At 45.8% G+C, this 26859-nt stretch overlaps 1 protein-coding gene across 1 annotated transcript; it reads right to left on the reverse strand.

The window, feature by feature from the left end:
- Positions 1–26603, reverse strand: LRRC34 (leucine rich repeat containing 34). The gene is made up of 11 exons (XM_060242481.1): positions 26485–26603; positions 20986–21107; positions 18887–19008; positions 16304–16368; positions 14071–14154; positions 12995–13123; positions 11061–11156; positions 8435–8589; positions 5483–5638; positions 4020–4146; positions 1–281 (listed from the first exon to the last, which is right to left on the reverse strand). The coding sequence occupies exons 1-11, from the start codon at positions 26518–26520 to the stop codon at positions 78–80; spliced, it is 1296 nt and encodes a 431-aa protein (XP_060098464.1). The 5' UTR covers positions 26521–26603; the 3' UTR covers positions 1–77.
- Between the last annotated feature and the right edge of the window lie 256 nt (positions 26604–26859).

The following is a 26859-nucleotide window of genomic DNA, read 5'->3' on the forward strand; positions in this document are numbered from 1 at the left end:
GATGTAGCTGTTCTAAATCGAGGCCCAAGTTATAAAAATCCCATATGCCCATCCAGTAAGAAAACGAACCATCTGATTCACAAATGCTCCGCAACAGGAGCTATAGCCAGAGAAGCATTGGCATCCTGGTTATCAGGCTGTCCGTAGCTTGGTGTCCAATAGTAATGTCTCTTGAGGCCATGGGAGAGTTCAGCCAGATACGTGCGCCCGTCCACTACATACGGCTCGACATCTGTGCTGGTCGGCTTCAGGCGGCCGCTTTGAAGTAAGTCTGTAAAAGCCTAAGAGGCACAAGACACCATGCAGCTGTATTCTCAGGCCAGAACCAGATGTGATGCAAAGACCTAGTTTCACATTAAATGATAAAATAGGGTTGCCAACCTCCAGGTGGTAGCTGGAGATTTTGGATTACAGCTGATTTCCAGGTGACCTAGATATCAGTTCACCTGGAGAAAATGGCCACTCTGGAAAGGGGACTCTATGGCATTCTACACCACTGAAGCCCCTCCCCAAACCCAGTCCTCTTCAGGCTCCACCCACAAAATCTCCAGGTATTTCCCAACCCAGAGCTGGCAACCTTGTATAAGGGAGATTATAAAAGTATTTTTAGATGAATGATTGGCTTCTGCTTTCTTCAGTCACAGTTAAGTTTTTCAATGGCATGCTGGGAGCCAAGACTATGGGACATGATAGAAGAGCAAAGAACAGGAGGATTAGCAAAAATTATGTATTGCCCTCCTATTTGAGTCCACATAGTACATTTGCAAAAACAAACTGAAAATTCTTTATTTTTCTGTATACATATATGGTTCCTGATACCATACACATCAATGCATATGCATAAATGCGGTATCAAGGTACATGATGCTTTACAAAAGTAAAATAAGACCAGTCCTTGCATCTGAGCACTTTTCCACATAGGATTTCTTATCAGTTCTGGCCCTCTGCTGCTTCAGTTTTTCTCCCAACTTCTGGCTTTAGTTTTCACTTTGGGGTTTTTTCTGGCTCTTTTGATGCCACTTTTATCCCAGTCTTTTCAGAAAGCCGATTCAGAGTCAACTTTTCCCTCATGTATAATAAAGAGCAAGAGTCCAGTAGCACTTTAAAGACTAACAAAATTGGTGGCAGGGTCTGAGCTTTCGTGAGTCACTGCTCACTTCTTCAGAGAACCTGCCACAAATGTTGGTTGTCTTTAAGGTGCTACTGGACTGTTGCTCCTTTCTACTGCTACATACAGACTAACATGGCTACCTATCTCATGCATCACGTTTTTGTCAGTTTTCTTTGCCCCTCCTGTTCCTACCCACCTCCAGCTCACTTTTCCATGACTGGACTGGTGGCATTGTCATAAAAAATGCCCTCTCCTCACTTCTGCCCTGAAAATAAGTGGTTTCAGTTCTGATTAAAAAAAAAAAAAGCCACTAAAATATCAATAAAGATAGGTTTAGCAGGTTCTGAGTTCCCAGCTTTAATTTTTAAAAAAAGTAAGTCTCAAGCCTCTCCCCTTGTGGAGCTGTACCTTTGCGACAATGCAGAAGGAGAGCAAATGTGCAGAAAAATGCTGCTGAAAACCACCCTCATGGAGTAAGTTCAACATGGAGTAAGTTCAACATGGAAAAGCTGAACTATCTAAATTCTGTCTGAAACACAGATGACAGAGGGTGAGACAAGGAAAAGGAGGGGGAAAGGAGGATGCAAGGTTGAGAGTAACCACTTGCACAGATTCAGTTCTACAGCAGATAAGTTTTAACTGCAGCAAGGACAGGTGACAAAGTCTTATTGGAAGAGGTGAGCTTTGAGCTGGGATTGGAAAGGAGGCAAGCCGCAAACAGGCACGGCTGCTGGCAAAAATGTGAGAAGCGTGGGAGGGGGAAAACTTGGGGGCATGGAACAGGAAAGGAGGAGATAAAGCAAAAGGTCCTAAAAGGGGGAGGCAATGGGAGAGAGGCATCTTTTGGTATCTCCTCACCCTGTCTGTGAAATCTCCTTTACTCAGTCCCTGTAGGCAGCTGCATCTCTTAGCCACACTGCTGCTTTGAACAGCCACACTGCTACCAAGCCAAAACAGTAAAAATCCAGCACAATCAGGGGAGTGGGAGCCAGATGGCTTCCACAAATGGCTTCCTCAGCCGTAGGTGTTTCAGAACAGGCGCCGCCAACTCCATGGAGTTGCTGGGGCCTTCTGTGCTCCCAAGCTCAAGGCAGCCAACTCAGTAGCATCTTGCTTGGATGTGCAGAAAGACTTTCTCTCTCACACACACACCCCTCTGCTTCCAAGCAAACCTGAGTCCACTGCCACCAACACAAACTGCAAAGAGTAGCAAGCTCAGCCCTGCCCAGAGCAGAGGGATGCAACCCAACCTGCCTCTGCAAGAGGTCATATGATGCAGGAAATGCACCCATGGTTCTGCTGGGCTTCAGCTTCCTCATGTAAGGGCCAACTGACATTTTACACATTGTGTTCCCCATGCACAGGGTTGCCAGCTACTACAGGCTGGGAAATTCCTGGAGAGTTTGGGGATACAGTCAGAGGAGGGCATGGGCAGAATCTCAACAGGCTACACTGCCACAGAGGCAACCAAATAAAGCAGCCATTTTCTCCAGGGGAACTGATCTCCGTCTGGAGTTCTAATCCCAGGAGATCTCCTGTCACCACCTGGAAATTTGGCAGGACTATATGCAACATTGTGTTACAAAGCTATGTATATCTATAATGTATTTCAGTTATTCAAGAATGCATTACAGTCCCTTTTGTTTTTGAATTCAGTGCATATTCTCAATCTTGATATCACAAATCCACAATCAACATAGTCTTTTCTTTCAAATGAAAATACAACAGTCACCAGCCTGCTTAGGTACTCTGTGTTGACTGCAGCAACTGTTGTCAGTTTCAATTGATGCAGGTGATGAAGACAAAAATAAGACATTTCATTCCACCATCTACATATGTGACAACATGCGCCCCAGGTTCATAAGCATGTTTCTATTAGATAATCTCCTTCTGGTTGCATTTAGGAAAGCAACCAGTGCTCTAGGCTAATGCTGTCAATACAGACTACTTTTACATTTCAACCTGCATCCAAGGTTCCTGGAGATTTTGGGGGTATAGTCTGAGGAGGGCATGGACGGGACCTTAACAGAGTACATTGCCACAAAGGCCACCAAACAAAGCAGCCATTTTCTCCAGGGGAACTGATCTCTGTCTGGAGTTCTAATCCCAGGAAATGTCCAGCCAGCACCTGGAAGTTGGCAATCATATGAGGAGTTCCAACCACATCTGCACTGAGATTCCATGACTGGAACTTGATTCCCAAGTGAGTGTGGGCTTGGTTTGGTTTGGAACAGGGCTTCTTTTTGTAGAAAAAGCCCAGCAGGAACTCATTTGCATATTAGGCCACACCTCCTGACATCACCATTGTTTAGCAGGAACTGTTTGGGCTCGGTTTGGTTTGGGACGGGGCTTCTTTTTGTAGAAAAAGCCCAGCAGGAACTCATTTGCATATTAGGCCACACCTCCTGACATCACCATTGTTTAGCAGGAACTGTTTGGGCTCGGTTTGGTTTGGGACAGGGCTTCTTTTTGTAGAAAAAGCCCAGCAGGAACTCATTTGCACATTAGGCTACACCCCCAACACCAAGCCAGCTAGAACTGTGTTCCTGCTCAAAAAAGGCCTTGGTTTGGGACCACAGCATGCAGTGAGAGAGAGAGGGCTTAAGCTTCTCCTTGTTCTGTTTTTCTGATCTGAAGTGGCTCCAGAGTAACTATTTCCCATTGGGGAACTTTATATGCAGCCATCAGTATTTGTAAGTTTCTGCAATGACAGCTTGTTGGGGCTGATTTGGGCCAGAAGAACTGCAAGGGGGTGGCCTTCACCTCCCTTTTGCCATGTGCCACTGTCTCAATCCAACTTGGGCCTGTGTGCTCCTAGGATGCACACAGTCCTTGTGGCCTTTATACCATGTGAATCAACCCTCAGAAGAAAACTGCAAGGAGGAAATAACTCAAAAGGGAGTCATACCACACATGTGGGTTCATCAATCTTGTTTCCCCAAATGTAGATATAAGAAAGTACTTCGTTTGTTCTCATTGCATCAGCAAGCGCCACCAGTCCTTCCCCGGTTATGTTGTTGTTTGTAACTGATAACCTATGGAAGATACAAAGGAAAAGCGGGTTATTCACCAGAGGTGGTTTATTTCCAAAGGACCTGCAAAAACTCCCATGCAACTTTGATTACTTTCTTCTACACTTACTTCTTGTATTTTTACGGGATCCAGTGAAGCAGCATGCGATTCAAGACATACATCCCAAAATTCTTTGCAACATTACAGAGGGCACTAAGATAGGGCCAGCCCCAGACTGTCTAGCACCCTAGGCAAGGCTAATTTCTGGCACCACCACCCCCACCCGCACTGATAATGTCACCAAGTTACATGGGAGGGCGCCCAATTTGGCACCCTCAGAAGGCCGATGTCCTAGGCAATGAGAACATAAGAGAAACCGTGTTGGATCAGGTCAGTGGCCCATCTAGTCCAACATTCTGTGTCACACAGTGGCCAAAAAAAGCCAGGAGGTCCACCAGTGGGGCCAGGACACTAGAAGCCCTCCCACTGTGCCCCCCCCAAGCACCAAGAATACAGAGCATCACTGCCCCAGGCAGAGAGTTCCAACAATACTCTGTGGCTAATAGCCACTGATGGACCTCGGCTCCATATGCTTATCCAATCCTCTCTTGAAGCTGCCTAAGCTTGTAGCTGCCATCATCTCCTGTGGCAGTGAATTCACTTAGTTTGCCTAGTGGCAGGGCCAGCCCTGGACGGGCTCTTGGGCTGCATGCAGCTGCACCATGTTGAAGGGTAACAGTACACTCTTAAGAATACACTCCTGGGAGGAAGCCCCACTGAACAGATCTCAATAGGATTCTGAGTAGACCCGCTTAGGACTTCTCTCCAAGTTTCTTGGGCTAGCCCTGCAAATTGCTGTCTTCTCCAGTTTAATCAGCAGCATGAATTCATTTCTCTCCCATAGGGTTGTTGTTGTTGTTCTTGTTGTTGTTGGTATTATTAATTGCATTTGATGAATCGCCCTATCCCAGCTAGTGCCAGGCTCTGGGCGACGTACAACATTAACAAATACATATATATATATAAAATCAGTTACATTAAAAAGATTACAAACCCTGACGGCCTCTTTAAAGTGCTCTTATTCAGTCATTACATTACATCACATCAGGCCTAGTGCCAGACTGAAATCCCCACTTTGCTACATGACTGAGCAGTCTGGGGCTTGCACACTTTCTCAGCCTAACCCTCCTAACAAGGCTGTTATAAACACACAGGGAGGAGGGAAGCATGCACCTTACAGGACAGACAGGATAACAGTCCAATAAATAACCAATTACATTCCCACCTGTCTGTGCTGCCGTATCTAAATGCTTGCTCTAAGGGAAATTGACTCTGGAGGTGAGAGACGTGTATACTAACGCTTGAAGCGTCCGGTTTTGAAGTGCCAGGGCCTCGCTAAGGTAGAAAGCGCCATCATCTTCTATCCTGTTAAAATTGAGATCCAGGATTTCCAGGGTGTTGTTCAGTTTTAACAGCTTTCCCAAAAATCTAACTCCGTCTCGAGTAATTTTGTTACTGAAAAGAGAAAGCAGATAGATCTGTTCTTCGGTCACAAAGGCAAAACATTGTGTGTATGATATACTTTGCTGAACAGCTCTCCTGGGATATTGGGAGATTTTGGGGGTGTTGTCAGGTGTCAGATCCAGTGTAAGAAGCTTTGAGCAGATCCCAGTTTTTAACCACAGTCCCTTTTCCCAACACACTCTTCCAGCCCCCAGAAAGTTGATTTCCAGGGCTGCAAGGAGAAAGGATGGCAGGACAAGTCAGTGGGTGGGGCATTCCGTGAGATGTGGAAGAGGTGAAACTTCTTCCTCATTCAGCAGAGCTGTGCTTTTGAAAGACAGAAGCAATTCCCTGTCCTCTGCATGGCTGTTTGTCCACATGGACTATAATCAGGGGTGGCCAAACTGTGGCTCAGGAGCCACATGTGGCTTCTTCCACATATATTGTTTGGTTCTCAAAGACCCACCATCACATCGGCCTGCTTGGAGAAGGCATTTGCCTCTTTAAATAACTTCTCCAAGCCAAACCAGCTGGAAGCTTTGAGAATGCATTTAAAGTTGTTTTCTTTCCACCTCTTCCTACTTCCTCCCTTCCCCATCTATTTGCCTGTCTGCCTGCCTGCCTTCCTTATGTTAAGCAAATCTGGCCACCCCTGGACAGTATGATCCTGTGAAAACTTTCTGGAGCGTCAGAAAAGGCTGCTGCTGGGTAAAGAGGAACAAGGCAAAATTCCATGCTGCTTCCACTAAGGAGCTGCCAGATCCAGCCCCAGAAGAGTAACTGCAGACATGCAGAATAAAGGCAAACTACCCCCATTTACCTCTATGTTTCCCAAGGAAGAGCCAATAGCAGGGTCTGAAAGGCAACTTAGCCTTGGGCAGTGGCATGGGGGTAGAAGGGTTAAGCACCTTTTCTTCCAATGCTGTTCCTTTGATCCAATTTTGCTTCTGCCTTTAAGTAAAAACTGAAACAATGAGATGATCCAATCACAGATGTAACCAGTAGTTTGACCATAGGTGGGCCATGTAAGATTTGAGTACTTTGATGTCTAAAAGTGAAAGTCAACAGTCTCCTGAACAAACCTGCTCTGAACTTACAGGGTGGCCTTAGGAGGGCAAACCATTGTCCTCTAAGCTTCAATCCTCCTATATCCCCCACTTCTTCTCCTATATGCAATATTGGCCAGCAATGTTAACAACCTTTACAAGGCTTTTGGACATATTACTCAGCTAATTTGAAGTGCTCTACAATATGATTGATCGTTGCATATCTGTTGTTCTTGGGCACAGATATTCAGAAATAACCCTGAATTTTAAAAGATGTTAGCAGCTAATGATAAGTAGGGCTGATTTCCCACTAGCCTTATGCCTCTTTCATTCTCCTCTTCTCCGCAGGGCTTCCTTTGGATTTCACACTATCTGCCCCAGGGCTGTAACTCGCTTCACCTCTTTTGCGCACCAAACAAGATCCTCTAAAAGCAGTTTCTACTTTGCCATGCGAAAAAGGCGAAGCTAGATGCAGCCCAAGGGCAGACAATGTGAAATCCGATGGAAGCCCTGCAGAGAAGAGGAGCGTGAGAACGCCATAAGGCTAGTGGGGAATCGGTCATGATCTTAACTGAACAAAGTTTGAGTCCAGTGGCACCTTTAGGACCAACAAAGTTTAATTCTGGGCATAAGTTTTTGTGTGCACACACACTTCTTCAGATACACTGAAACAAGACTTCCTCAGCCATTACATACAGATGGGGAGGGGGGTTAGTTGCCAGGAAAGGCTAATTAGAGTCAAGACGCATAAGTAACTGAGCAATATGGATAGCTAAAATTGGATTAAAGCAGTTGGTAAGACCTGGGAAAAGCAGTAAATAAGCAGATAATAAAAGAGTTAAGAAAAGAACTAAGATTCAGGTGGGTAGAGGTCTTGGTCCAAAGCAACAAAACAAAATTTGAGTCCAGGGGCATCTTCAAGACCAACAAAGTTTGATTCTGGGTGTAGGCTTTTGTATCCATGCACACTGCTGCAGAATTAAGCTTTGTTGGTGCCACTGGACTCAAAACGATGTGAGATCGAAGTCTGAATCTTGGATCTGTTTGTTAACTATTTTATTATCTGTATACTAATTTGCTGCTATTCCCAGGTCTTAAAAACTGATTTAATCCAATCTTAGCTTTACATATCAGTCAGTTACTTATGCATCTTGACTCTAATTAGCCCTTCCTGGCAACTAAATCCCCCACCTATATGTAATGGTTATCGCTCAGTTACTTATGCATCTTGACTCTAACTAGCCCTTTCTGGCAACTAACTCCTCCCACCCTCTCTCTACCTCTATTTCAGGGGTGGCCAAATTGTGGCTCCTGCACACATATTGTGTGGCTCTCAAAGCCCCCACTCCCTGGCCGACTTGGAGGATTCATTTAAAGTTGCTTTCTTTCCACCTCTCCCCCCATCTATTTTCCTTCCTTTCTTCTTGTCTTGCAGTTCTCAAATACCTGACATTCATATCTTGCGGCTCTCGATCATCTGACTTTTATTCTATGTGGCTCTTATGTTAAGCAGGTTTGGCCACCCCTGCTCTATGTAACGGTTGAGGAAGTCTTGTTTCAATGTATCTGAAGATTTTATGAAAATTTATGCCCAGAATTAAACTTTGTTGTTCTTGAAGGTGCCACAGGACTCAAACTGTATTCTGTTGCTTCAGACCAGCATGGCTACCCACCTGAATAGATCTTAACTGCTTTCTCTTTTTTATGCATCGTAGATTACTGCAATGGCAAACTAAATTTGAATGATTTAAACCACTCTTACCAGCTGAGATCAAGATATCTCAGGCTGCGGTTTTCATACAGTGCATCACACAAGCGTTCGATGCCAAAATTCTTCATTTCATGCTTACACAAATGCAGTTCAACGAGAGCGCTGTTGGTTCTCAGCATCAGGGCGATGTGGACAGTGGACTCTTCCTGCAGATCAATTTTTACAATCACAACTTGAACACATCAGGCGTTCCGCTGACCAGGAGACGCACACATCCCACACCCCTCTCTGCATGCAGCCAGGAAGACAGGTGTGCACAGCAGTGCAACTGACTGTAACGCAGTCCTGACTGAGCAGTGCAAATGTGGATACACAGTCATGCATTTGCATCTCCTTCTCTGCACAGGGGAGGCATCTCTGCTCCTGCAAATTCTGCAATGCCATGGATAGCATGTTAAGTACATACAAATGTCACTGAGAGCCAGTTTGGTGTAGTGGTTGAGTGTAAGGGCTCCTGTCTGGGAGAACCGGGTTTGATTTCCCACTCCTCCCCTTACACCTGCTGGAATGGCCTTGGGTTAGCCATAGCTATCACAGGAGTTGTCCTTGAAAGGGCAGCTGCTGTGAGAGCCCTCTCAGCCCCACCCACTACACAAGGTGTCTGTTGTGGGGGGAGAAGATATAAGAGATTGTAAGCCACTCTGAGTCTCTGATTCAGAGAGAAATGGCGGGGTATAAATCTGTAGTCTTCTTCGTCTTGTTGTGTTTTTTTGCCTTTAAATGCCATCAGGCCTTTTTTTTTGTAGCAGGAACTCCTTTGCACATTAGGCCACACACCCCTGATGTAGCCAATCCTCCAAGAGTTTACAGTAGGCTCTGTAAGAAGAGCCTTGTAAGCTCTTGGAGGATTGGCTACATCAGGGGAGTGTGGCCTAACATGCAAAGGAGTTCCTGCTACAAAAAAAGCCCTGAATGCCATTATGTAAATCTCCTATGCTGATCTGGAGTGAATTCTGTTAATCGTCAAAGGTGTTTCAGTTGGCATAGCCACAAGCAATAAGATAGCTGAAGTAGTGAGCAAATTAGTTCATTAATTTTGGACTAGCAAGCTCTGGAGGATGTCTGACATCTTGGAAACTGTTGATTTACAAAGCACAGTTAAAAAGGCCTTCCTGTGAGACAGCAGATCTGCTACTTCACACCAGCTTCCCAGTGAGAAATCTTGCACCTCCAAGGTCTTCAGCACAGCACTGTCACTTCCAAAGTGTTATCTGCTGTTTTTCAGTACAAACACTCAGATAGGGCTGGTTCCAAGTTTTTTGGGGGAGGCACATGCAGAAAGTGCAAAGTGGGCTCTGTCCTGCCCACTGCTGTGCCCCCCTTGGGGTAGTAGGGTAGTAGTGGGCCCCAGTAGTAGTGGGGCTCAGCAGAAGCCCTGGGCCTCGGTAGCTGAAGAGCCTCATGGTCTGCCGATACCGCCTCTGCACACACACCTCCCCCTCTCCTTTTAGTGAGAAGGTGTCTCCTCCCAATTCCCAGAGGGAAAACATTCGACACATAGATAGATCCAGGTGGGCAGCCGTCTTGGTCTGAAGCAGCAGACCAAAGTAGGAGTCAAGTATCACCTTTAAGACCAACAAAATTTTATTCAGAAAGTAAGCTTTCGTATGCATGCATACTTCTTCAGACAATGGAATGAGGTATGAGCAGAGCTACTTATAGCTATAGGATGCAAAGTGGTACAAAGTTAGAATACAATGGCAAAATAGTGAAATTATTGCAAATGCCACTATTTTGCCATTGGGTTTTAACTTTGTACCACTTTGCATTCTAAACCACTGCCTACTAGCTATAAGTAGCTCTGCTCACTGTACCCCATTCCATTGTCTGAGGAAGTATGCATGCATATGAAAGCTTACATTCTGAATAAAATTTTGTTGGTCTTAAAGGTGCTACTTTAAGGTGGACTCCCACTTTATTCAACACATAGGTGAATGCATAAAATTGCAGAAATGCAGGTGTGACTCCATTGCCCCTCACAGGCTGAACCCCCTCTTGCCCTCCTCCTTTTTTCTCTCCTGGCCAGGCTGTGCTATAATGACACAGACCAGCTCAGTTGGGGAACAGGGGGAGGGGAGCCCTTTAAAGAGCTGAGAGGGAGGAACTACAGAGCTTAACTTTGCTGCCCTCTCTATAGCGGCTGTGGGTGGAGAGTCCACATGGACGCTCTCTGCCTGAAGTCATAGGTTCCCCTAAAAAGGCGTGTTTGTAATCAACCTCACACAGGGTCCAGATTCAGAGAGTATCAGACTCAAGCTATGCCCAGATCAGTAAAGATAACATTCAGATTTTCTATATTACTATGAGGTCTTTCCCATCACCTACTGCCTGGTCCTTTTTATTGAAGATGCCAGAAATTGAACCTGGGACCTTCTGCATGCCAAACAGATGCTCTACCACTGAGCCATGACCCCTGAAGTGCCCAAATAAATATAAAATTCCCATGTGGAAGTAGCCAAAGTTATAATAAGGGGAAAGTATGGATGAAAAAATGTAGAGCTGAACAGACAGTAATAAATTACCATGGGGCTTTTGCCTTTCTGTTATTTTCTCAGAGACTTTTTTGATTTCAAATTTTCTAGGTTCTGAATCAGGCAAGAAGATGTGTGAGACTTACCTCTTCACTGTACAGGATTGGCCGATTCAGGTTTATGGCTTTGACAGATGTGTTGTGACTCAAAACTGTTGCAAATGCTATCAAGCTCTGCGTTCGCTGGAAATAAAGAGCACAAAAGAAGTCCAGTACACCAAAATGGAAGTCAACACAGAAGTTACTCTGCATATCAAGACCAAATGAGCCAGAACCAAACCAGAATTGAAAGGGAACACCCCTCCCCCCAAATTAAAAAACAAACAAACCTGGAATGTTTTGACACTCAGATCTTCATGGGGAAAAAGAGCAAAGCTCCAGGAGCACCTTAAAGACTAACAAAATTTGTGGCAGGGGATGAGCTTTTGTGAGTCACTGCTTGCTTCTTCAGATACCTGAAAAAGAAGGTGCTACTGGACTCTTGCTCTTTCCTACTGCTACAGTCAGATTAACATGGCTACATATCTATCTGCGGGACCGCCTTGCCCCACATGTTCCCCAGACAGCACTTTGATCAAGTTCCCAAAATCTTCTCGTCATCCCTGCGCTAAAAGAGGCTAGGCTAAATTCCACCAGAGCCTTCTAGGTGGCAGCCCCAATAATCTGGAACACCCTCCCAGAAGCCATCAGGGCCCTGCAGGACCTATCGCAATTCCACAGGGTCTGCAAGACTGAATTGTTCTGGATGGCATATGACACCTAAATAGGAGAGGGCTGCCACCTCACCTGGACCTATTGTGCATTAGTACCAACTGCTTAGGATCTGACGGCTTCGGAGAAAGGAAGACACAATACGATCCTGCCTGGAATTGAAGTAGTAGTACCACTGTGATTTTATTTGATTGTTTTAATGTTTTAATATTGTTTACAAATGTTGCCTTTGTTTATTTTGCTGTTAGCCACCTTGAGTCTTTGTAGAATGGACGGGATATAAATCTAATGATGATGATGATGGCGACAACAACAATAAATACCCATCTTGATCTACCTTCCATGGGATGGAGGGAAGTAACTGAGAAACCAGCTCTGGAAATTGCTTTTAAAGACTTCAGCTTTGCTCACTGCGTTTGGAGGTCACACACACACACACCCCTCCCAGATAAGCTAACAAAGGCATATCTTTAAACCAGCATAAATTCATATGGACTACAGACCCACAGCCAAAGATGGAGCTGGTTATTTCAAATGGGATCAAGAACTTCCACCTTTTTTTATCCGCACTGTTCTTATTTATGTGCAGCTCCCTTCTCTATATGTGGCCTCCTAAGGGTATCCCCCCCCCTCCATTTCTGACCTTTGTCAGCTGGCCAGCTCCTCACCCCCACCTCACTCATGAATCTGCCTTATATTGAATCAGACCACTGGTCCATCAAAGTCAGTACTAAGGCTGGCAGAAGCTCTCCAGTGTCTCAGGCAGGGGTCTTTCACATCACATACTGCCTGGTTCTTTTAAATGAGAGATACTACAGACTGAACCCAGGACCTTCTGCCTGCAAAGCAGAGGCTCTTCCACTGAGCCACAGCCCCTCCACAGCCTCAGTCCTGTGAATCACAGCAGCTGGGAATTCTGTTCCATGCACAGACCTCCCAGCATACTTCTGGGAGAGCTAGTTTTGTGTAGTGGTTAAGTGTGCGGACTCTTATCTGGGAGAGCCGGGTTTGAGTCCCCCCTCCTCTACTTGCAGCTGCTGGAATGGCCTTGGGTCAGCATAGCTATTGCAGAGCTGTCCTTGAAAGGGCAGCTACTGAGAGCTCTCTCAGCCCCACCTACCTCACAGGGTGTCTGTTGTGGGGGAAGAAGGTAAAGGAGATTGTAAGCTGCTCTGAGACTCTGAGATTCAGAGTGTAGGGTGGGGTATAAATCCAATATCATCTTCCTATTGACAGGACCAGCAATGGATCAGAAGCACGGGGACCTTGTAAGGTGAAATAGCCCTTAACGCTGCTTCGATTTTGCTCACCAGATCACAATCTCCGAGATCTAACTTCTGCAGGGTTGCATTGATCTGTAACATCGCCGCAAAGTACATCCCCCCTTTGTTTTCAATCTTGTTGCCTGTCATTCTTAGGTGCGTCAGAGTTTCATTCCTCTAGGCATGAAAAAGGTCAGTTATTTTCTTGCAACTTTCTCGCAAACCTGTATAATCTGCAAAACAAATGGAACTGTAGCTCTGTGCATTAAAAAAATTGTTCTAGAGACCCAGCTTGACAAAGAAAAGCCTTTGCCTTCACTAGTTCTTTGACAGTTTTAAAATGGAGGTGCCAGAGACTGAGCCTGGGACCTCCTGCATGCAAAACAGATGTCCTGCCACTGCACCACAGCTCCCCCCATACTGCAATGTGAAGTGAAGACCACTCCCATCCATAGTTCCACTTACTGGCTTAAGCAAGCTCAGCTGTCTCTTGATAGCTCTGCAACCTACAGCTACGATCTTTTGCAACTCATCTTGCAAGTTCCGCTTTTTTTCACTTCTGCAGCTTCTGGCCACGTGCAGGGTTTTTTCTGTGGCAGGAACTCCTTTGCATATCAGGACACACACCCTGATGTGGCCAATCCTCCAAGAACTTACAGGGTTCTTAGTACAGGGCCTACATTAAGCTCTTGGAGGATTGGCTAAATCAGGGGGTGTGGCCTAATATACAAAGGGCTCCTGCTAAAAAAAAAAAGCCCTGGCCACACGTATCATCCCACCCAACCCCAGCTGTGCCTCCTCCTTCTGCCCCCACTTCAGTTTTCTCTTCTCCCTCAAATTCCTTTTAAGACTATTCCAAACTCCAGACGGGTTTTTTAAATGGTGTCCAGCACCTCTTTCCCCCCATCCCCTTTTCACTTAGCTTTGCTCAATATCCACCCTGAAGATAAATCTGATCTGCTTTTGCAGTATTTCATAAGGTTGCAACTGATCCTCTGCAGCCATTGCTGTTTCTTCCCCCCTCCCCCAAGCAACTAATATGGCTGACTGCATTTTTTGCCAATTTTTTTTTTAAAAAACCCACCAAAGTAGTCAATGTCCCCTCAGAGGGGTTCAGTACTCACACGCAGCGCTTTAGCTATGGATTCTGCTCCAGCAGTGCCAATGTCATTAAACATCAGGTTGAGGTAACGAAGGGTATGATTGTCCTACAAGAGGCACAAATCCAGGTGGTTGCTGATGCACAGAGTTCACTATCACACTTATCTCTGTTATCCCCCCTCCCCCAAACCTCTTGCCACCCAGAAACTGTACGTTTAATTCCCAGTTAAACACAGCCAGGGGCAGCACATCTCTGGTTCTGAATGGAAGAACTGCAGCCAGTACCTTCTATTGGACAGAGGGTTGAAAACTCCAGTTTGGGAGATTTCTACATTTTTGTTGGGGGAGGGGTGTTTTAGAAGAAGAAGAAGATATTGGATTTATATCCCGCCCTCCACTCTGAAGAGTCTCAGAGCGGCTCATAATCTCCTTTACCTTCCTCCCCCACAACAGACACCCTGTGAGGTGGATGGGGCTGGAGAGGGCTCTCACAGCAGCTGCCCTTTCAGGGACAACCTCTGCCAGAGCTATGGCTAACCCAAGGCCATGCTAGCAGGTACAAGTGGAGGAGTGGGGAATCAAACCTGGTTCTCCCAGATAAGAGTCCACACACTTAACCACTGCACCAAACTGACTTTTAGGGAGGGGAAGGGCTCTTTTTCTAGCAGGAGCTCCTCTGCATATTAGACCATGTCCCCCTGATGTAGCCAATCCTCCAAGAGCTTAGAGGGCTCTTAGTACAAGGCCTACTGTAAGCTCCAGGATGGTTGGCTACATCAGGGGGCGAGGACTAATATGCAAAGGAGCTCCTGCTAGAAAAAGAGCCCTAGACTTAAGCAGGGTGTGAAACCACAGAATCTATTGCAAGAGTGTTGAACTCATTTGTTATGAGGACCGAATCTGACATAAATGAGACCTTGCTGGGCCAGGCCATGTCTGTCATAAAATGTAATGCCAGGTAGCAGGGATATAAACTTTATAAAGGACATAGCCAAACACATTTTTTTTAAAAAAAACCCATGCAATCTAGGCTCTCTCAATTGCACAGAAGAGCTACTGAGCCAAGCCTCTCTTCCTTCTATTCGCTGAGACTCCTCCCCCTCCTGGTCCCCTGGGGAAGGAAGGAAAGAGCCAGAGCTTCCTTTGAAGCAAGCTACCACTCCCCCCACTTCCTCCCCAAGGGAGGAGCCTCAGCCAATGGAGAAAATGGAGCCTTTGCTCTGTAGCTCCTGTGACATTGAGCAAGTTTGGAAAAGCAAGCTGTGATGCAGAAGGAAGCAGATGACAACCAGTTGCTCAGGGGTCTGATAGGAGCCCTCTGGGGGCCTCATTCAGCCCCTGGGCCACATGTTTGACACCTCTGGTCTATTGTCCAAAGCAGCCATTTTCTTCAGGGGAACCGATCTCTGTACTCCCGAGATAATTTGTAATCCTGGAAGATCTCCAAACCACAGCTGGAAGTTGGCACCCGTAACTGGTCAACTGCTCTTTGCTGGGCTGTTGTTGGGCTGTCTAGATCCAGCCCCCCACTACCTCCTGAGTAGGTGATCACTGCTTTCAAAGCAGTGTTTCCTATTGGTTCCTGGTGCCTGCTTCCTTCTTCCCAAAAGCAAAAAGCCAATCCTGGCTTTCTGCCATCTTGCTGGAGCAGGAGGGGTTTCGAAACAGCCAAGGAGGCATCCCTTTTCTATCTGTAGGAAACGCTCATTTGGGAACAGCTGTCTCCATCATTAGCTCAGAACCTCACAACATTCTGTGATTGGTCCCCTTTCCCTCCATCCTGGCAGCCATTTTGTGGTGTTGCTACTTCCTATTTTCAAAATGTCCACAGTTCCCACAGGCTCACCAATGTTGTGACCTCCAAGCAGGCATCATGAGGGGCACTCCTTGGCACTGGATAAACCGTGTTCAGGGCTGGCCCTAGACTCTCTGCCACCCTAGGTAAGACTAATTTCTGGCACACACACACCCCCACACCCACACTGATAACATCACCAAGTCACATGGGGGGGTGCCTATTTCGGTGCCCCCAGGAGGCCGGTGCCCTAGGCAATCGCCTAGTTTGCCTAGTGGCAGGGCCGGCCCTGACTGTGTTTTAATTCTGTGCAGCACCAGATCTAGAGTTTTTTTCCATCCATGGGGAACATCCATGGGAGGTGGGGAGCAATTTTGTTCCTATCATGTCTCCACCCTAATTCTCACAGCCATTGAATCCACAACTGTAAAGTAAGAGTTCAGCATGTTCACTGGAAGTACCTGAAGAAAGGCACCAATATACGCTGCACCAACATCTGTTAACAGGTTGTACCTCAGGTCCAGCCCTAAAAGAGCCAAAAAATACAGAAAAGAATAGGATACATCATGCTATTAAACAATCACTTTTATCGCAGTCCATGTATTAAGCCACCAGATGTTCTGCAACATTTCCTCCTCAGGCTGTACTTTTTATCAATCACATCTTCATCTGGCCTTCCTCCAAGGAATTCAGGCTGGCATACAGCCAGCTGTTCCTCAATTTTGTCCTCACAACCAGGGCCGGCTCGCCCACTAGGCAAACTAGGCAGCTGCCTGGGGCGCTGGCAGGGAGGGGGCACCGAATTCAGCCTTCTCCCCCTCGGCAAACTGCTTCCCAGCCTCCTGCTCTCTCCCTTCCCCCCCCCCCCAGTCTATTTAAATGCCCGGAACCAGCGGTGGAATGCTGCACTCTGGGCTATCTAAAGGCAAGCCCCCCACGCCAATCACCTGATTGGCAGGTAAAACCGTGTGGCATGCTGTCAATGCCTGGGCAGGTCAGCAGCAGCAGACCACAAAGCCTGAAAGGGCAACCGTGGCACTGCCGCTGCCTCCTCCTCATAAGTGTCGTAGCCGCCCTTTCAGGCTTCATGGTCTGCTGCTGCTGGCCTGCCTGGGCATTGACAGTACGCCACGCAGTTTTACCCACCAATCAGCTGATTGGGGGGGGGGCCTTTAGATAGCCCAGAGCGCACCAGTTCTGGGTGTTTAAATAGACCTGGAGGAGAGGAGGCACTGGGGGGATGGAGGAGACGTCAACTGGGGGTGTGGCAGGCCCGAGTCTGCCTAGGACACCGTGTGCCCAAAGGTTGGTCCTGCTCATGACAGCCCTGTGAGGTGGGCTCACAGTGGAAGGACCTCCTGATGGCACTTGGGTTTTTTGGCCACTGTGTGACACAGAGTGTTGGACTGGATGTGCCATTGGTCTGATTCAACATGGCTTCTCTTATGTTCTTACTAGGCTCAGGCAGAGCAACTGGTACAAGGAGGCCCAGGAACCTTCCTGGGAATCTGAACCCAAAAGGCTGAACACTGGCTCTGGACATACCGATGGCTACTACAACTTTAAGTCCCCCACTGATCAGAATGGCCTCTATTTTGGTCCTCCTCCTTTGGTAGACAGACATTTTCTTGGCAGACTTTTTAACGGGGTGGTTTGTCATTGCCTTCCCCAGTCATCTACACTTTACCCCCAGCAAGCTGGGTACTCATTTTACGATCTTGGAAGACTGGAAGGCTGAGTCAACCTTGAGCCGGCTACCAGAACCCAGCTTCCACCGGGATCAAACTCAGGTCGTGAGCAGAGCTTGGACTGCAGTACTGCAGCTTACCATGGTATTTACAACACTGAATGCCAGCTGCTTGTTTCTGTATGGGGTCAAGCAGCACCTGCTTCAATCAAGATTGTGATGCAAATGCAAAGCCCACCCAGGCTAGAAAGCTCACCCACACTACAAACGCCTCTATTCCTTTCTCTCTTCTGCATGAACAATGATAGGACCTGAGCATCAATAGAGGTTCAGAGCATGTCTGCAGTTTGGATTACACACAAGCCAGCTTTTGCTTTAGTTCTTCATTTGCTTATGAGGATCCCAAAAATGGCTCCCATGGGTACCATGTGCCCACCAAGGTCTTTCTTGGTGCACCCTTCCTTGTTTCTCAAAACAGAGTACCCCAATGGACAAGGAAGCGCTTCGCAAGAGCCCAGGAAGCACCTTTGTGTCTTCAGGAAATCCCTGCTTGAAAACAGCTACCTCCAGGGGTGGCCAAACTTGCTTAAGGTAAGAGTCACATCAGATGTTTGAGAGCTGCAAGACGTGAATATCAGATGTTTGAGAGCCACAAGATGAAGGAAGGAAGGAAAATAGATGGGAGAGCGAGGAGGGAGTGAAAGCTGGTAAGAAAGCAACTTTAAATGCATTCTCCAAGCTGCTGGCTGGCTTGACTTGCAGAAGTGATTTAAAGAGACAAATGCCTTCTTCAAGCCAGCTGGTGGGACAGTGGGGACTTTCACAATATGTGTGAAAGAGCCACATGTGGCTCTTGAGTTGCAGTTTGGCCACCCCTGCCCTGGAGAGTCACTGCCAGTCTGAGTAGACAGTACAGATTCTGATGGCCCAAGGGCCTGATTCTGTATAAAGCAGCTTCATGGGTTCCATTCTAAACTATCTTCAAGGTCTCAGAAAGGTACACAAGAAGGCTAGTGTCCCTTGATTTTTAAGATTTTTGAAGTTCCAGTGAGTTCAGTACCAGTCGCAGAAGCAAGATGCAAAGAGCTGAAACTGATGTTAAGGGAGGGGAGGGGATCCAATTTATTTCCCTCACCTGCATGCTATGTTTTTGTTTTAAACAAATGAATACTTCCACATCCCCCCCCCCCTTTATACATTAGCTGGTGGACAACAGGCAAATCTTCTCCATTAGGTCTAACTGGGTTTTTGCTTTCTGTTAATGGCACTTATCAATAACTATTTGATATGTATGCTCGAAAGAATCTGCAGGTGGAAGAAATTAACTTAGGCTGAATGCTCATATAAAGAAGCATACCTGTAAGAAACGCATTGTTTGAAAAGACCACAGCCAGGGCTTGGAAGTCCCCATCTATAACCTTCACCACAGGAATCAACCGGTTGTTTCCAGCTATCTTTATAGTGATGTTTTTGGTCAATCTACAATGTAAATAGAAAGGGGTTTGGGGAGGGTCAGGGGAGTTGTTTAGTTAGCTTTCCCTAAAGCAGGGCCTCAAAAAAGTAAAGAACTCACAAAGGTTTGCAGAAACATTTAGTAAAATGCCAAAGTATCTCATCTGAATGGAGGCAGAGCATCAGCAGATGCAAGTTTTAAAGTAACTATTCTTTACAGCTGTTGATTTACCTGCTTCCAGGCAAGTGACCCCAGCATAATTCAGAAGGCTTTTGCATCTGGTTAGAGAAGAGGTTCAGGACTGGCTTGCTCCTAAACTAAACACTTACGTAGCATTGAGAGCATTTTGCTGTCAATCAGGAATGGCTTGCTTCTAATAAAAATAATGCAGAGAGCATTTAGGCAGCAAAAATCTAGAAGGCTTGTGAGTCTGATAAGAGGTTCAAGACTGGCTTGCTGCTAAATTAATACAGTACATGAACTGAGAGCATTTGCCATTTAAAGGGACAGCTTGCTCCTAATATAAATATTGTAGAGAGCATTTTGTAAGCTGCCCTGAGCCACCTAGTGGGAAGGGCGGGATATAAATCTCAGATAAATAAATAAAATAAATAAATAAAAATTTGCCAGCAAAATCCAGAAGGCTTTTGCATCTGGTTAGAGAAGGAGTTCAGAACTGGCTTGTTTCTAGTATAAATATAAACACTTAAGTGGTACTGAGAGGATGAGAGATTCTGAAGAAAATAAAGATGTTGCAGAAAGCATTAACACTGAATTGTAAAAAGAGGCTGATAACCGTGAAGGAAACAAGAAGAATACTCCTGAGGAATTTTTTTGATGAAATGAGCCTATATCTAGGCGCTCATTGGGGTAAGAACTGAAGCAGAGCCACATACTTGTGACACCACCCTATATCAGAGTGACAGGGGGAGGTATTTGTGAATTTCCTGCATTGTGCAGGGGATTGGAATAGATGACCTGGGGGTCCCTTCCAACTCTATGATTCTATGATCTCTGGCTTATGAAAGCATATGCAACACTCTAATGGTTAAGACTGCAAAGTGCTCTTGGCTGCCTTTGTCCTACATCAGCTCTCCAGCCCATACCATTCAGCTCAGAGAAGCCAGCTCCCTGGATTTCTGGCTAGGCAGTGTCATGCCAAACTGGGTTGGCGGGAATGCCCTTGGAAACTTTAGGCATGTTCCTCCCTTCGAACAGCTGTAATAGAACAGAAAAGCTGAGCAGGCTTTGTAGGAAACACTAGTCCCCTTCACTAGAACCTTATTGCACAAAAGGGGCAGCCATCGGAATAGAGAGCCATCGGAATAGACAGTTCTATTCTGCAGAGAGACGCTGCAGACTGGAGTCTCTCTGTGAGAATAGAGACTGGGTGATACCTGGGGAAATATCAGGAAATACTTCTTTACACAGAGAGTGATCAAACTGTGGGATTCATTGGCAGAAAAATGCAGTGATGGCCACAGGCACAAGCTTTAAAAGGGGATTAGCTAGATTCAAGGAGAATAGGTCTACCAGTGGCTACTAGCCATGGTGACAAAAGGGAACCTCCATGTTCAGAGGCAGTCAGACTCTGAAAATACTAGTGCCAGGAGGCAACATTAGGGGAAGACCTTGACCTCCATGCCCAATGGTTGGTCCTCCAGAAGAACTGAGTGGCCACTGTGTGACACAGGACTACATGGACCACTAGACTGATCTAGAGGGGTTGTTCTTATGTTTGGGGAAGAGGAAAGTCGAACTGAGCAGAATGTCTATTGGTCAGGGCTTTAATAATTCACAAAGCTCCTTGTCTCTGCTCCTATATTATAGACAAATTATTTGCATCATTTATTCTAATTGTAGAATCCAGATATTGTTAGCATGGGATTGAGGTTACCTTGGCACAAAATTGTGTGTGTGTGTGTTTAAAAAATACTGAGCCTAAACACCCTTCTTAAGACTGGTGGGACTGTTGGGCTGAGCACCTGTTATTGTCACCTTACATGTCACTGTCTAGCTTCACATCTTGGAGAACACAGAATATGAATGGGTTCTCCGGCTGTTCCATTCTTTTGCAGGCTTCAGAATATTGCTCGTCGAGGCTTGGAGGCTCCTGCATGGCTAGCTGAGAAAGGGAGGGAGAGAATTTGTTACTGATGAAAAAAATGATCACGTATGCTCTTTTTCACAGGGCTGTGTTTACCTCAGTTCAGATCTGTGGAAGCTTCTTTTGGGCCATGGACCCCACTTCTTAAGGTTCTCCCCGCCCTCAAGTTAATAAATAAACCACTTATTCACCAGTGCCTTGAGCAGAGGATAGAAAACAGTAATTATTTGTGCAGGAAGAAGGATTATAAATGGAAATCTGCCCAGGATAATCTCTGTAGTTTTTAGACTGTCCAGACGGGACAACTGGCCAGTGTTAATTGTAGTTCAAGTAAAAACAGAAAGGGGTAGGGACGCCAGCCTCCAGGTGGGACCTGAAGATCCCCTGGAATTACAACTCATCTCCAGACTAGAGATTAGTTCTCCCGAAGAAAATGGATGTTTTGGAGGATGGACTCTGTGACATTATTCCCCCCTGAGGTCCCAGTCCTCCTCACGCTTCATCCCCAAATCTCCAGAAGTTTCCCATCCTGGATCTAGCCACCCTACCCCTCCCCCAGCCCCACCAATGGTCAGGGGAGACCTGCCAACCCTAGAAAGGGGTGGAGATACGAACATAAGAGAAGCCATGTTGGATAATAATAATAATTTATATCCCACCCTCCCCACCGAAGCAGGCGCAGGGCGGCTCACAACATATAAATTCAATATACAATAAAATATCCATATAATTCAATAAATACATACATAAATACATAATAAACGATCATTTAAAACCCACATTTCTATTAAAATTAACATTTATGGTGCTACATCTCAGATCTTCAGTGAATTTAATGGCTGGATACGTCTACAGTGGATCTTATCTAAACTCAATATTTAGGCAAAGGCCCTCTTAAAAAGAGTAGTCTTGCAGGCCCTGAGGAATTGATCAAGACTCCGCAGGGCCCACACTTCGTCCGGAAGTTGATTCCACATCAGGCCAATGGATCCTCCAGTCCAACACTGTCACACAGAGGCCAACAAAAACCCAGGTGTCATCACTAGTGGGGCCAGGACACTAGAAGCCCTCCCACAGTTGATCCCCCTCCCCCAGCACCAAGAATATAGAGCATCACTGCCTCAGACAGAGAGTTCCATCTATACCCTGTGGCTAAAAGCCACTGATGGACCCCTGCTCCATATGTTTATCCAGTCCCCTCTTGAAGCCATCTATGCATGTAGCTGCCACCACCTCCTGTGGCAGTGAATTCCATAAGGTGTTGCAAAGAATGGCTGGCTTAAAACAAGATCCTATCAAAAGAGTTCATGCAGAGTGGGTGAAGTCCAACCCCAACTGTTGTTAGATAGGCAAACAGGATTAACATAGTGCATGATAGAAGCATGTGTGCACACGAAAGCTCGCACCTTGAATAATGGCAGTCTTAAAAGTGCTACTGGACTCTACTGTTTTGAGCAACAGAATAATTCGGCTAACTTCTCTGGATCTATGACCTTGAATAAAACTTTCTTGGTCTTAAAGGTGCCACTGAATTCAAACTTTGTAGTGCATGATAAATACATACACTAGGAAGTTACTCAAACTTGAACTAATTGAAATCTCCAAGGAGCAGATATGCAAGATGTTAGTACCGTATCTATAGTGGGCAAGAAATCCTAAACCTCTTCAAGCTTGAGGGCAAATGAATTCTAATGCAAGTTTCTTGTCCAACAGCTCAGCAGGCAGAATGCTAACAAGTAAAGATTGATCACGGCGTGGAGGGTGGAAGTTCAGCAGATACGTAATTGTACAAGAAAAGCCACGGGTAGTATTCTCCGCTTTTTTAAAAAAAAAACTGGCAACCGATCATAGACTCAGGAGCACTCTCTCCTTCCTTTCCTCGCACTCCATTTCCACTATGCCGGCTGCTAGACGTCTCCACCTTTCTCCACAAAAAGCCCCGGGAAAAAGACGGTACCTTTATAAGGATTCCCCGCTTACTTGTTTCCTGCAGCAACCGGCTTTCTTACAAAAGCCACGCGCCGAGCAATGCTCCGCCCGGGCCGCGGTTGCTATGGGGATTGCACGCGCAACTCTTTTCCGATTTGCTGCCCCAGGGGGTCCAACTGCGCCTGCGCCCCCTCTGGTTGCGCTCACCAAAGCTCGGGTAAGACGGTACTGGATGCTTGCCTCGTGTACCTCCAAAGGCAGAGAGGAACAGGAATGACGAACCTCTGCCCTTGGGGGTTCCAATCCATTGCGGGCTTTCGGCTCAGGCTCCCTGCCTGTCAATGGATGTGTCTTGAGGATGGGGCTGAATTTGTCCTAAATTTGCCGGGAGTGACTCAAATCTCAGTCTGGCGGGAAAGAGTATTCCTGAGCATGTGCAAAGAGCACCTTTCCTTCCCTTTCTTCGCCAATAATTTCCCTCACTCTCACATAGAAACCATTTCAGATATTAGAAGGAAATATTTCCAAGGGCAAGGCTATGACTTAAGGTTGCCAGCTCTGGGTTGGGAAATACTGGACTGGACTTCAGTGGGGTAAAATGCTTCACGCACCTTCCAAAGCAGCCACCTTCGCCAGGTGAACTGATCTGTGTGGCCTCCTGGAGATCATCTGTAATCTCAGGAGATTGCCAGGCATCATCTGGAGGTTGGCAGCCACCACTGTGACTTCCAAATCCAGTTTGAACCAGAATGACTCACAGTTTTGAAATGAAGTAGTGGACGTCAATACTATGAAATGGTTTCCTGGATGCTCTTCAGACTGCATTATTAGAGAGGCAGTGGGTTGCAGATGTTAATGTTGGACTAGGATCTGGGGGACCCATTTTTGAATCCCCGTGGAAACTTGCTAGGTGACTTTGGACTGCTCAGTAGTCCCTCTTTGTCAGCTTCGCCTGCCTCACAGGGCTGCAATGAGGATAAAATGGAGGAGTGGTGCACAATGTAGGTTGCTGTGGATTCCCATTGGGGAGAAAGGTGGGGTATAAATGAAATAAATAAATAGGAAACTCTTTTCGGGGTGCTTTCAGAGATGCTAAATAATGCAGTTTCAGTCCACTTCAGCAACTTTTTTGCAAGTGGATCTTGCCATTTCACACGAAGCGCATTGTTTAGTGAGTGTGAAAATGCCTGACTCATCTGCCAAGGATCCTTGTGTGTTTCTGTGGATTACAGGGAATGTTCTTGAATGCATTTCCAGTTCTGGCAGTGGGCTTCCATTACACACTGAGCATGCCCATCTACCCTGGCAGTGGCATCTGCACATTCCAGTACATGTCAGCAAGGCAGACTAGTTTTCCTCTTAGATGACTCACTAAGATTGCATGTTGCAGGAGCAGTCTATATGAGCAGTGGCAACTTAGAATGTCAGTGTTTTTAAAAGTCCACAGCTAAATGCCTGTCATAAGATAGATAAGCTTCCAAATATTCTGCGCTTAGTGGATTCACAAATAGGCATCTGCCCTCACCCCTGAGTTTTGGTGTGTTGGAATACAGGATGAAGATGAATTGTGACTGAGATTGGAGCCTGGTGAGCTGACCATGTGCAACGGAGTCTTCTTGGTCCACATGTAGTCTGTGTACAGACATATATGCCTTGACCTTGATAGCACAGGCCAGACCAATCTCATTAGACCTTGGAAGTTAAGCTGGATCAGCCCCGGTTAATATTTGGATGAGAGACCACCAAGTTCCTATGCAGAGGAAGGCAATGGCAAACCTCTGACCAATGCTTGCCTTGAAAACCCTACAGGGGCCACCATAAGTCAGCTGGGACTTTCCACCACAACATACATACAAAGATTCAGGTGTTGTTGCTGGATGAACTGCCCTCCCTGTCCTCACTCCTGTTTCTCACTTCAAATTGAAAACCAACTTCTGTCCCTCCCTGCTTCAAATAGGCTCTCTGCATTGTTTAGGGCAGTTGTTTCAAGCACCCGCCTAGTTATCAAAGCAAAAAAAAGAAGTCCTTTAATTTATTATTGTTGGTTTTTAGCTTCCCACCTGCACATTTTGAAATCTACTGGGTGGGGTGGGAAGCAATGTTAACTTCATGCCTGACTTAAGTACCAGTTAGTCAGTACTGTATATAACCCTGTTTTCAGAAGTATAGGGATTTATTCACGTATCTAATTCTTCCTCCAAAGTAGCAGGTCCTCAAACTTGTTGAGTTTGCGCACTTATTGGAATTTTGAGAAAAGGCAATGGGAATCACCACAAAATGATTGCCATGGGAGATAGTCAGAGAATGACATCCAGGAAATGGGCAGGTACAAAATGTTGGAAGGTTCTAAGCCAAGAGACCTCTGATGATGGAAGCAGCTATTTCTGAGTGGGTGCTTCTTGGAGAACCTTAGGACAGAAACAAATGGTTGCCAGGAAAAGCACTGCAGGGCACCACAGTGCTCTCAGCCACCACACTGTGGAATCACTGTCACATGGAGTTCTTTGCGTTGTATGAGGAACATGTGTGTTTTTTTAAAAAAAACCCTGAGAATCCCTACTTTGGAGAAGATGCCTGTGAGGTGATGTGTCACCTTCCAGCATGTGAAAGCTTGCCATGGGAAGGATGGGGCAGATATGTTCTCAGTCCTGTTGGATGACAGGGCTTAGACTAATGGATATAAATTACAGCAAAGGAAGTTTCATTTAAATTTGAGGGAGAATTTACTGACGGTGCAGTATGTTTGACCCTGGAACAGTCTCTCTTGTGAGGTGATGGATTATTCATTCTGGGAGGTTGGATTCCTACTTTGGGGGATATTATAGTTGTAGTTCTTGAGTTCGCAGGGGTTGAACTAAAGTGCTGTGGAGATTCCTCCCAACTCTAAGAGTAAATCAATTAAATAAGCAAGTTAGGCTGGAAGAAAGTGATTTTAAAAAGGCCATCCCCATGAATGTGGTCCTCTAAGTAAGTAAATTTATTTTTGTATCCCGCCCTCCCCTGCCAAGGCGGGCTCAGGGCGGCTCACAGACATGGGACAACCATGATTTAGATAAAATACAATCAAGACAAAACAAGTTAAAATACAATTAGGTTACATAGGTTAGTTAAAATAGATAAAATAGCTATTATAAGTTAAAATTGAGTTAAGGTGAAGTGAGTCACAATCCTCTAGGTACAGCAACACTCTAATTTTCTTTAGAAAGACAGACTATAAACTACTTTTTAAAATGATAAACAGGTAAATTATAATGCCACTAAAGCAGAATTTGAGCTAGATTTATGTCCAGTAACATCATACTTTGGGGATTTGAGCTTTCGAGAGTCAAAGCTCCCTTCATCAGTTAGAAAGAACTTGGGTTCTGTTTAGCTGGATTTTTGATAGTTGAGTTTCCCCCATATTTTCTGCTAGCCACTCCTAGCTCTTTCCTAGCCTGCTCCTCCCCTTTTATCTTTCTACTGATACCTGGTTTGAGCTTGAGGGGGGCACAGAGCTGTCCATAGTGGGATTATTATGATATCTGAGGTAAACGTGAGCTCATCGACCTCTTCTTGGACAGACTTCTCTCTTCATCAGCTTTCTCCTCCACTCTTGGTGCTGAAAAGCTTGCTTGAAAAACAGATAGGGCTCTGGTTTCCAGGACGTTTTGTGACATCAGAGGTACGTAAGCGAATCAACTTCACTTCCTATTTGAAAAGGGCCTGTTGGCTCTTGATAAACACAGGGTTGACTGTCGTGTCAGAATTCCTGCAGAAACAGCCAATAGTGAAAGAATAACAAACTCAGCATGCCATCTAACTTTATTTATTTATTTTGAATTATAACCCACATTCCCCTGTA

The sequence above is a fragment of the Heteronotia binoei genome, chromosome 6 (genome assembly GCF_032191835.1).
Source record: "Heteronotia binoei isolate CCM8104 ecotype False Entrance Well chromosome 6, APGP_CSIRO_Hbin_v1, whole genome shotgun sequence".
Classification (NCBI taxonomy): Eukaryota; Metazoa; Chordata; class Lepidosauria; order Squamata; family Gekkonidae; genus Heteronotia; species Heteronotia binoei.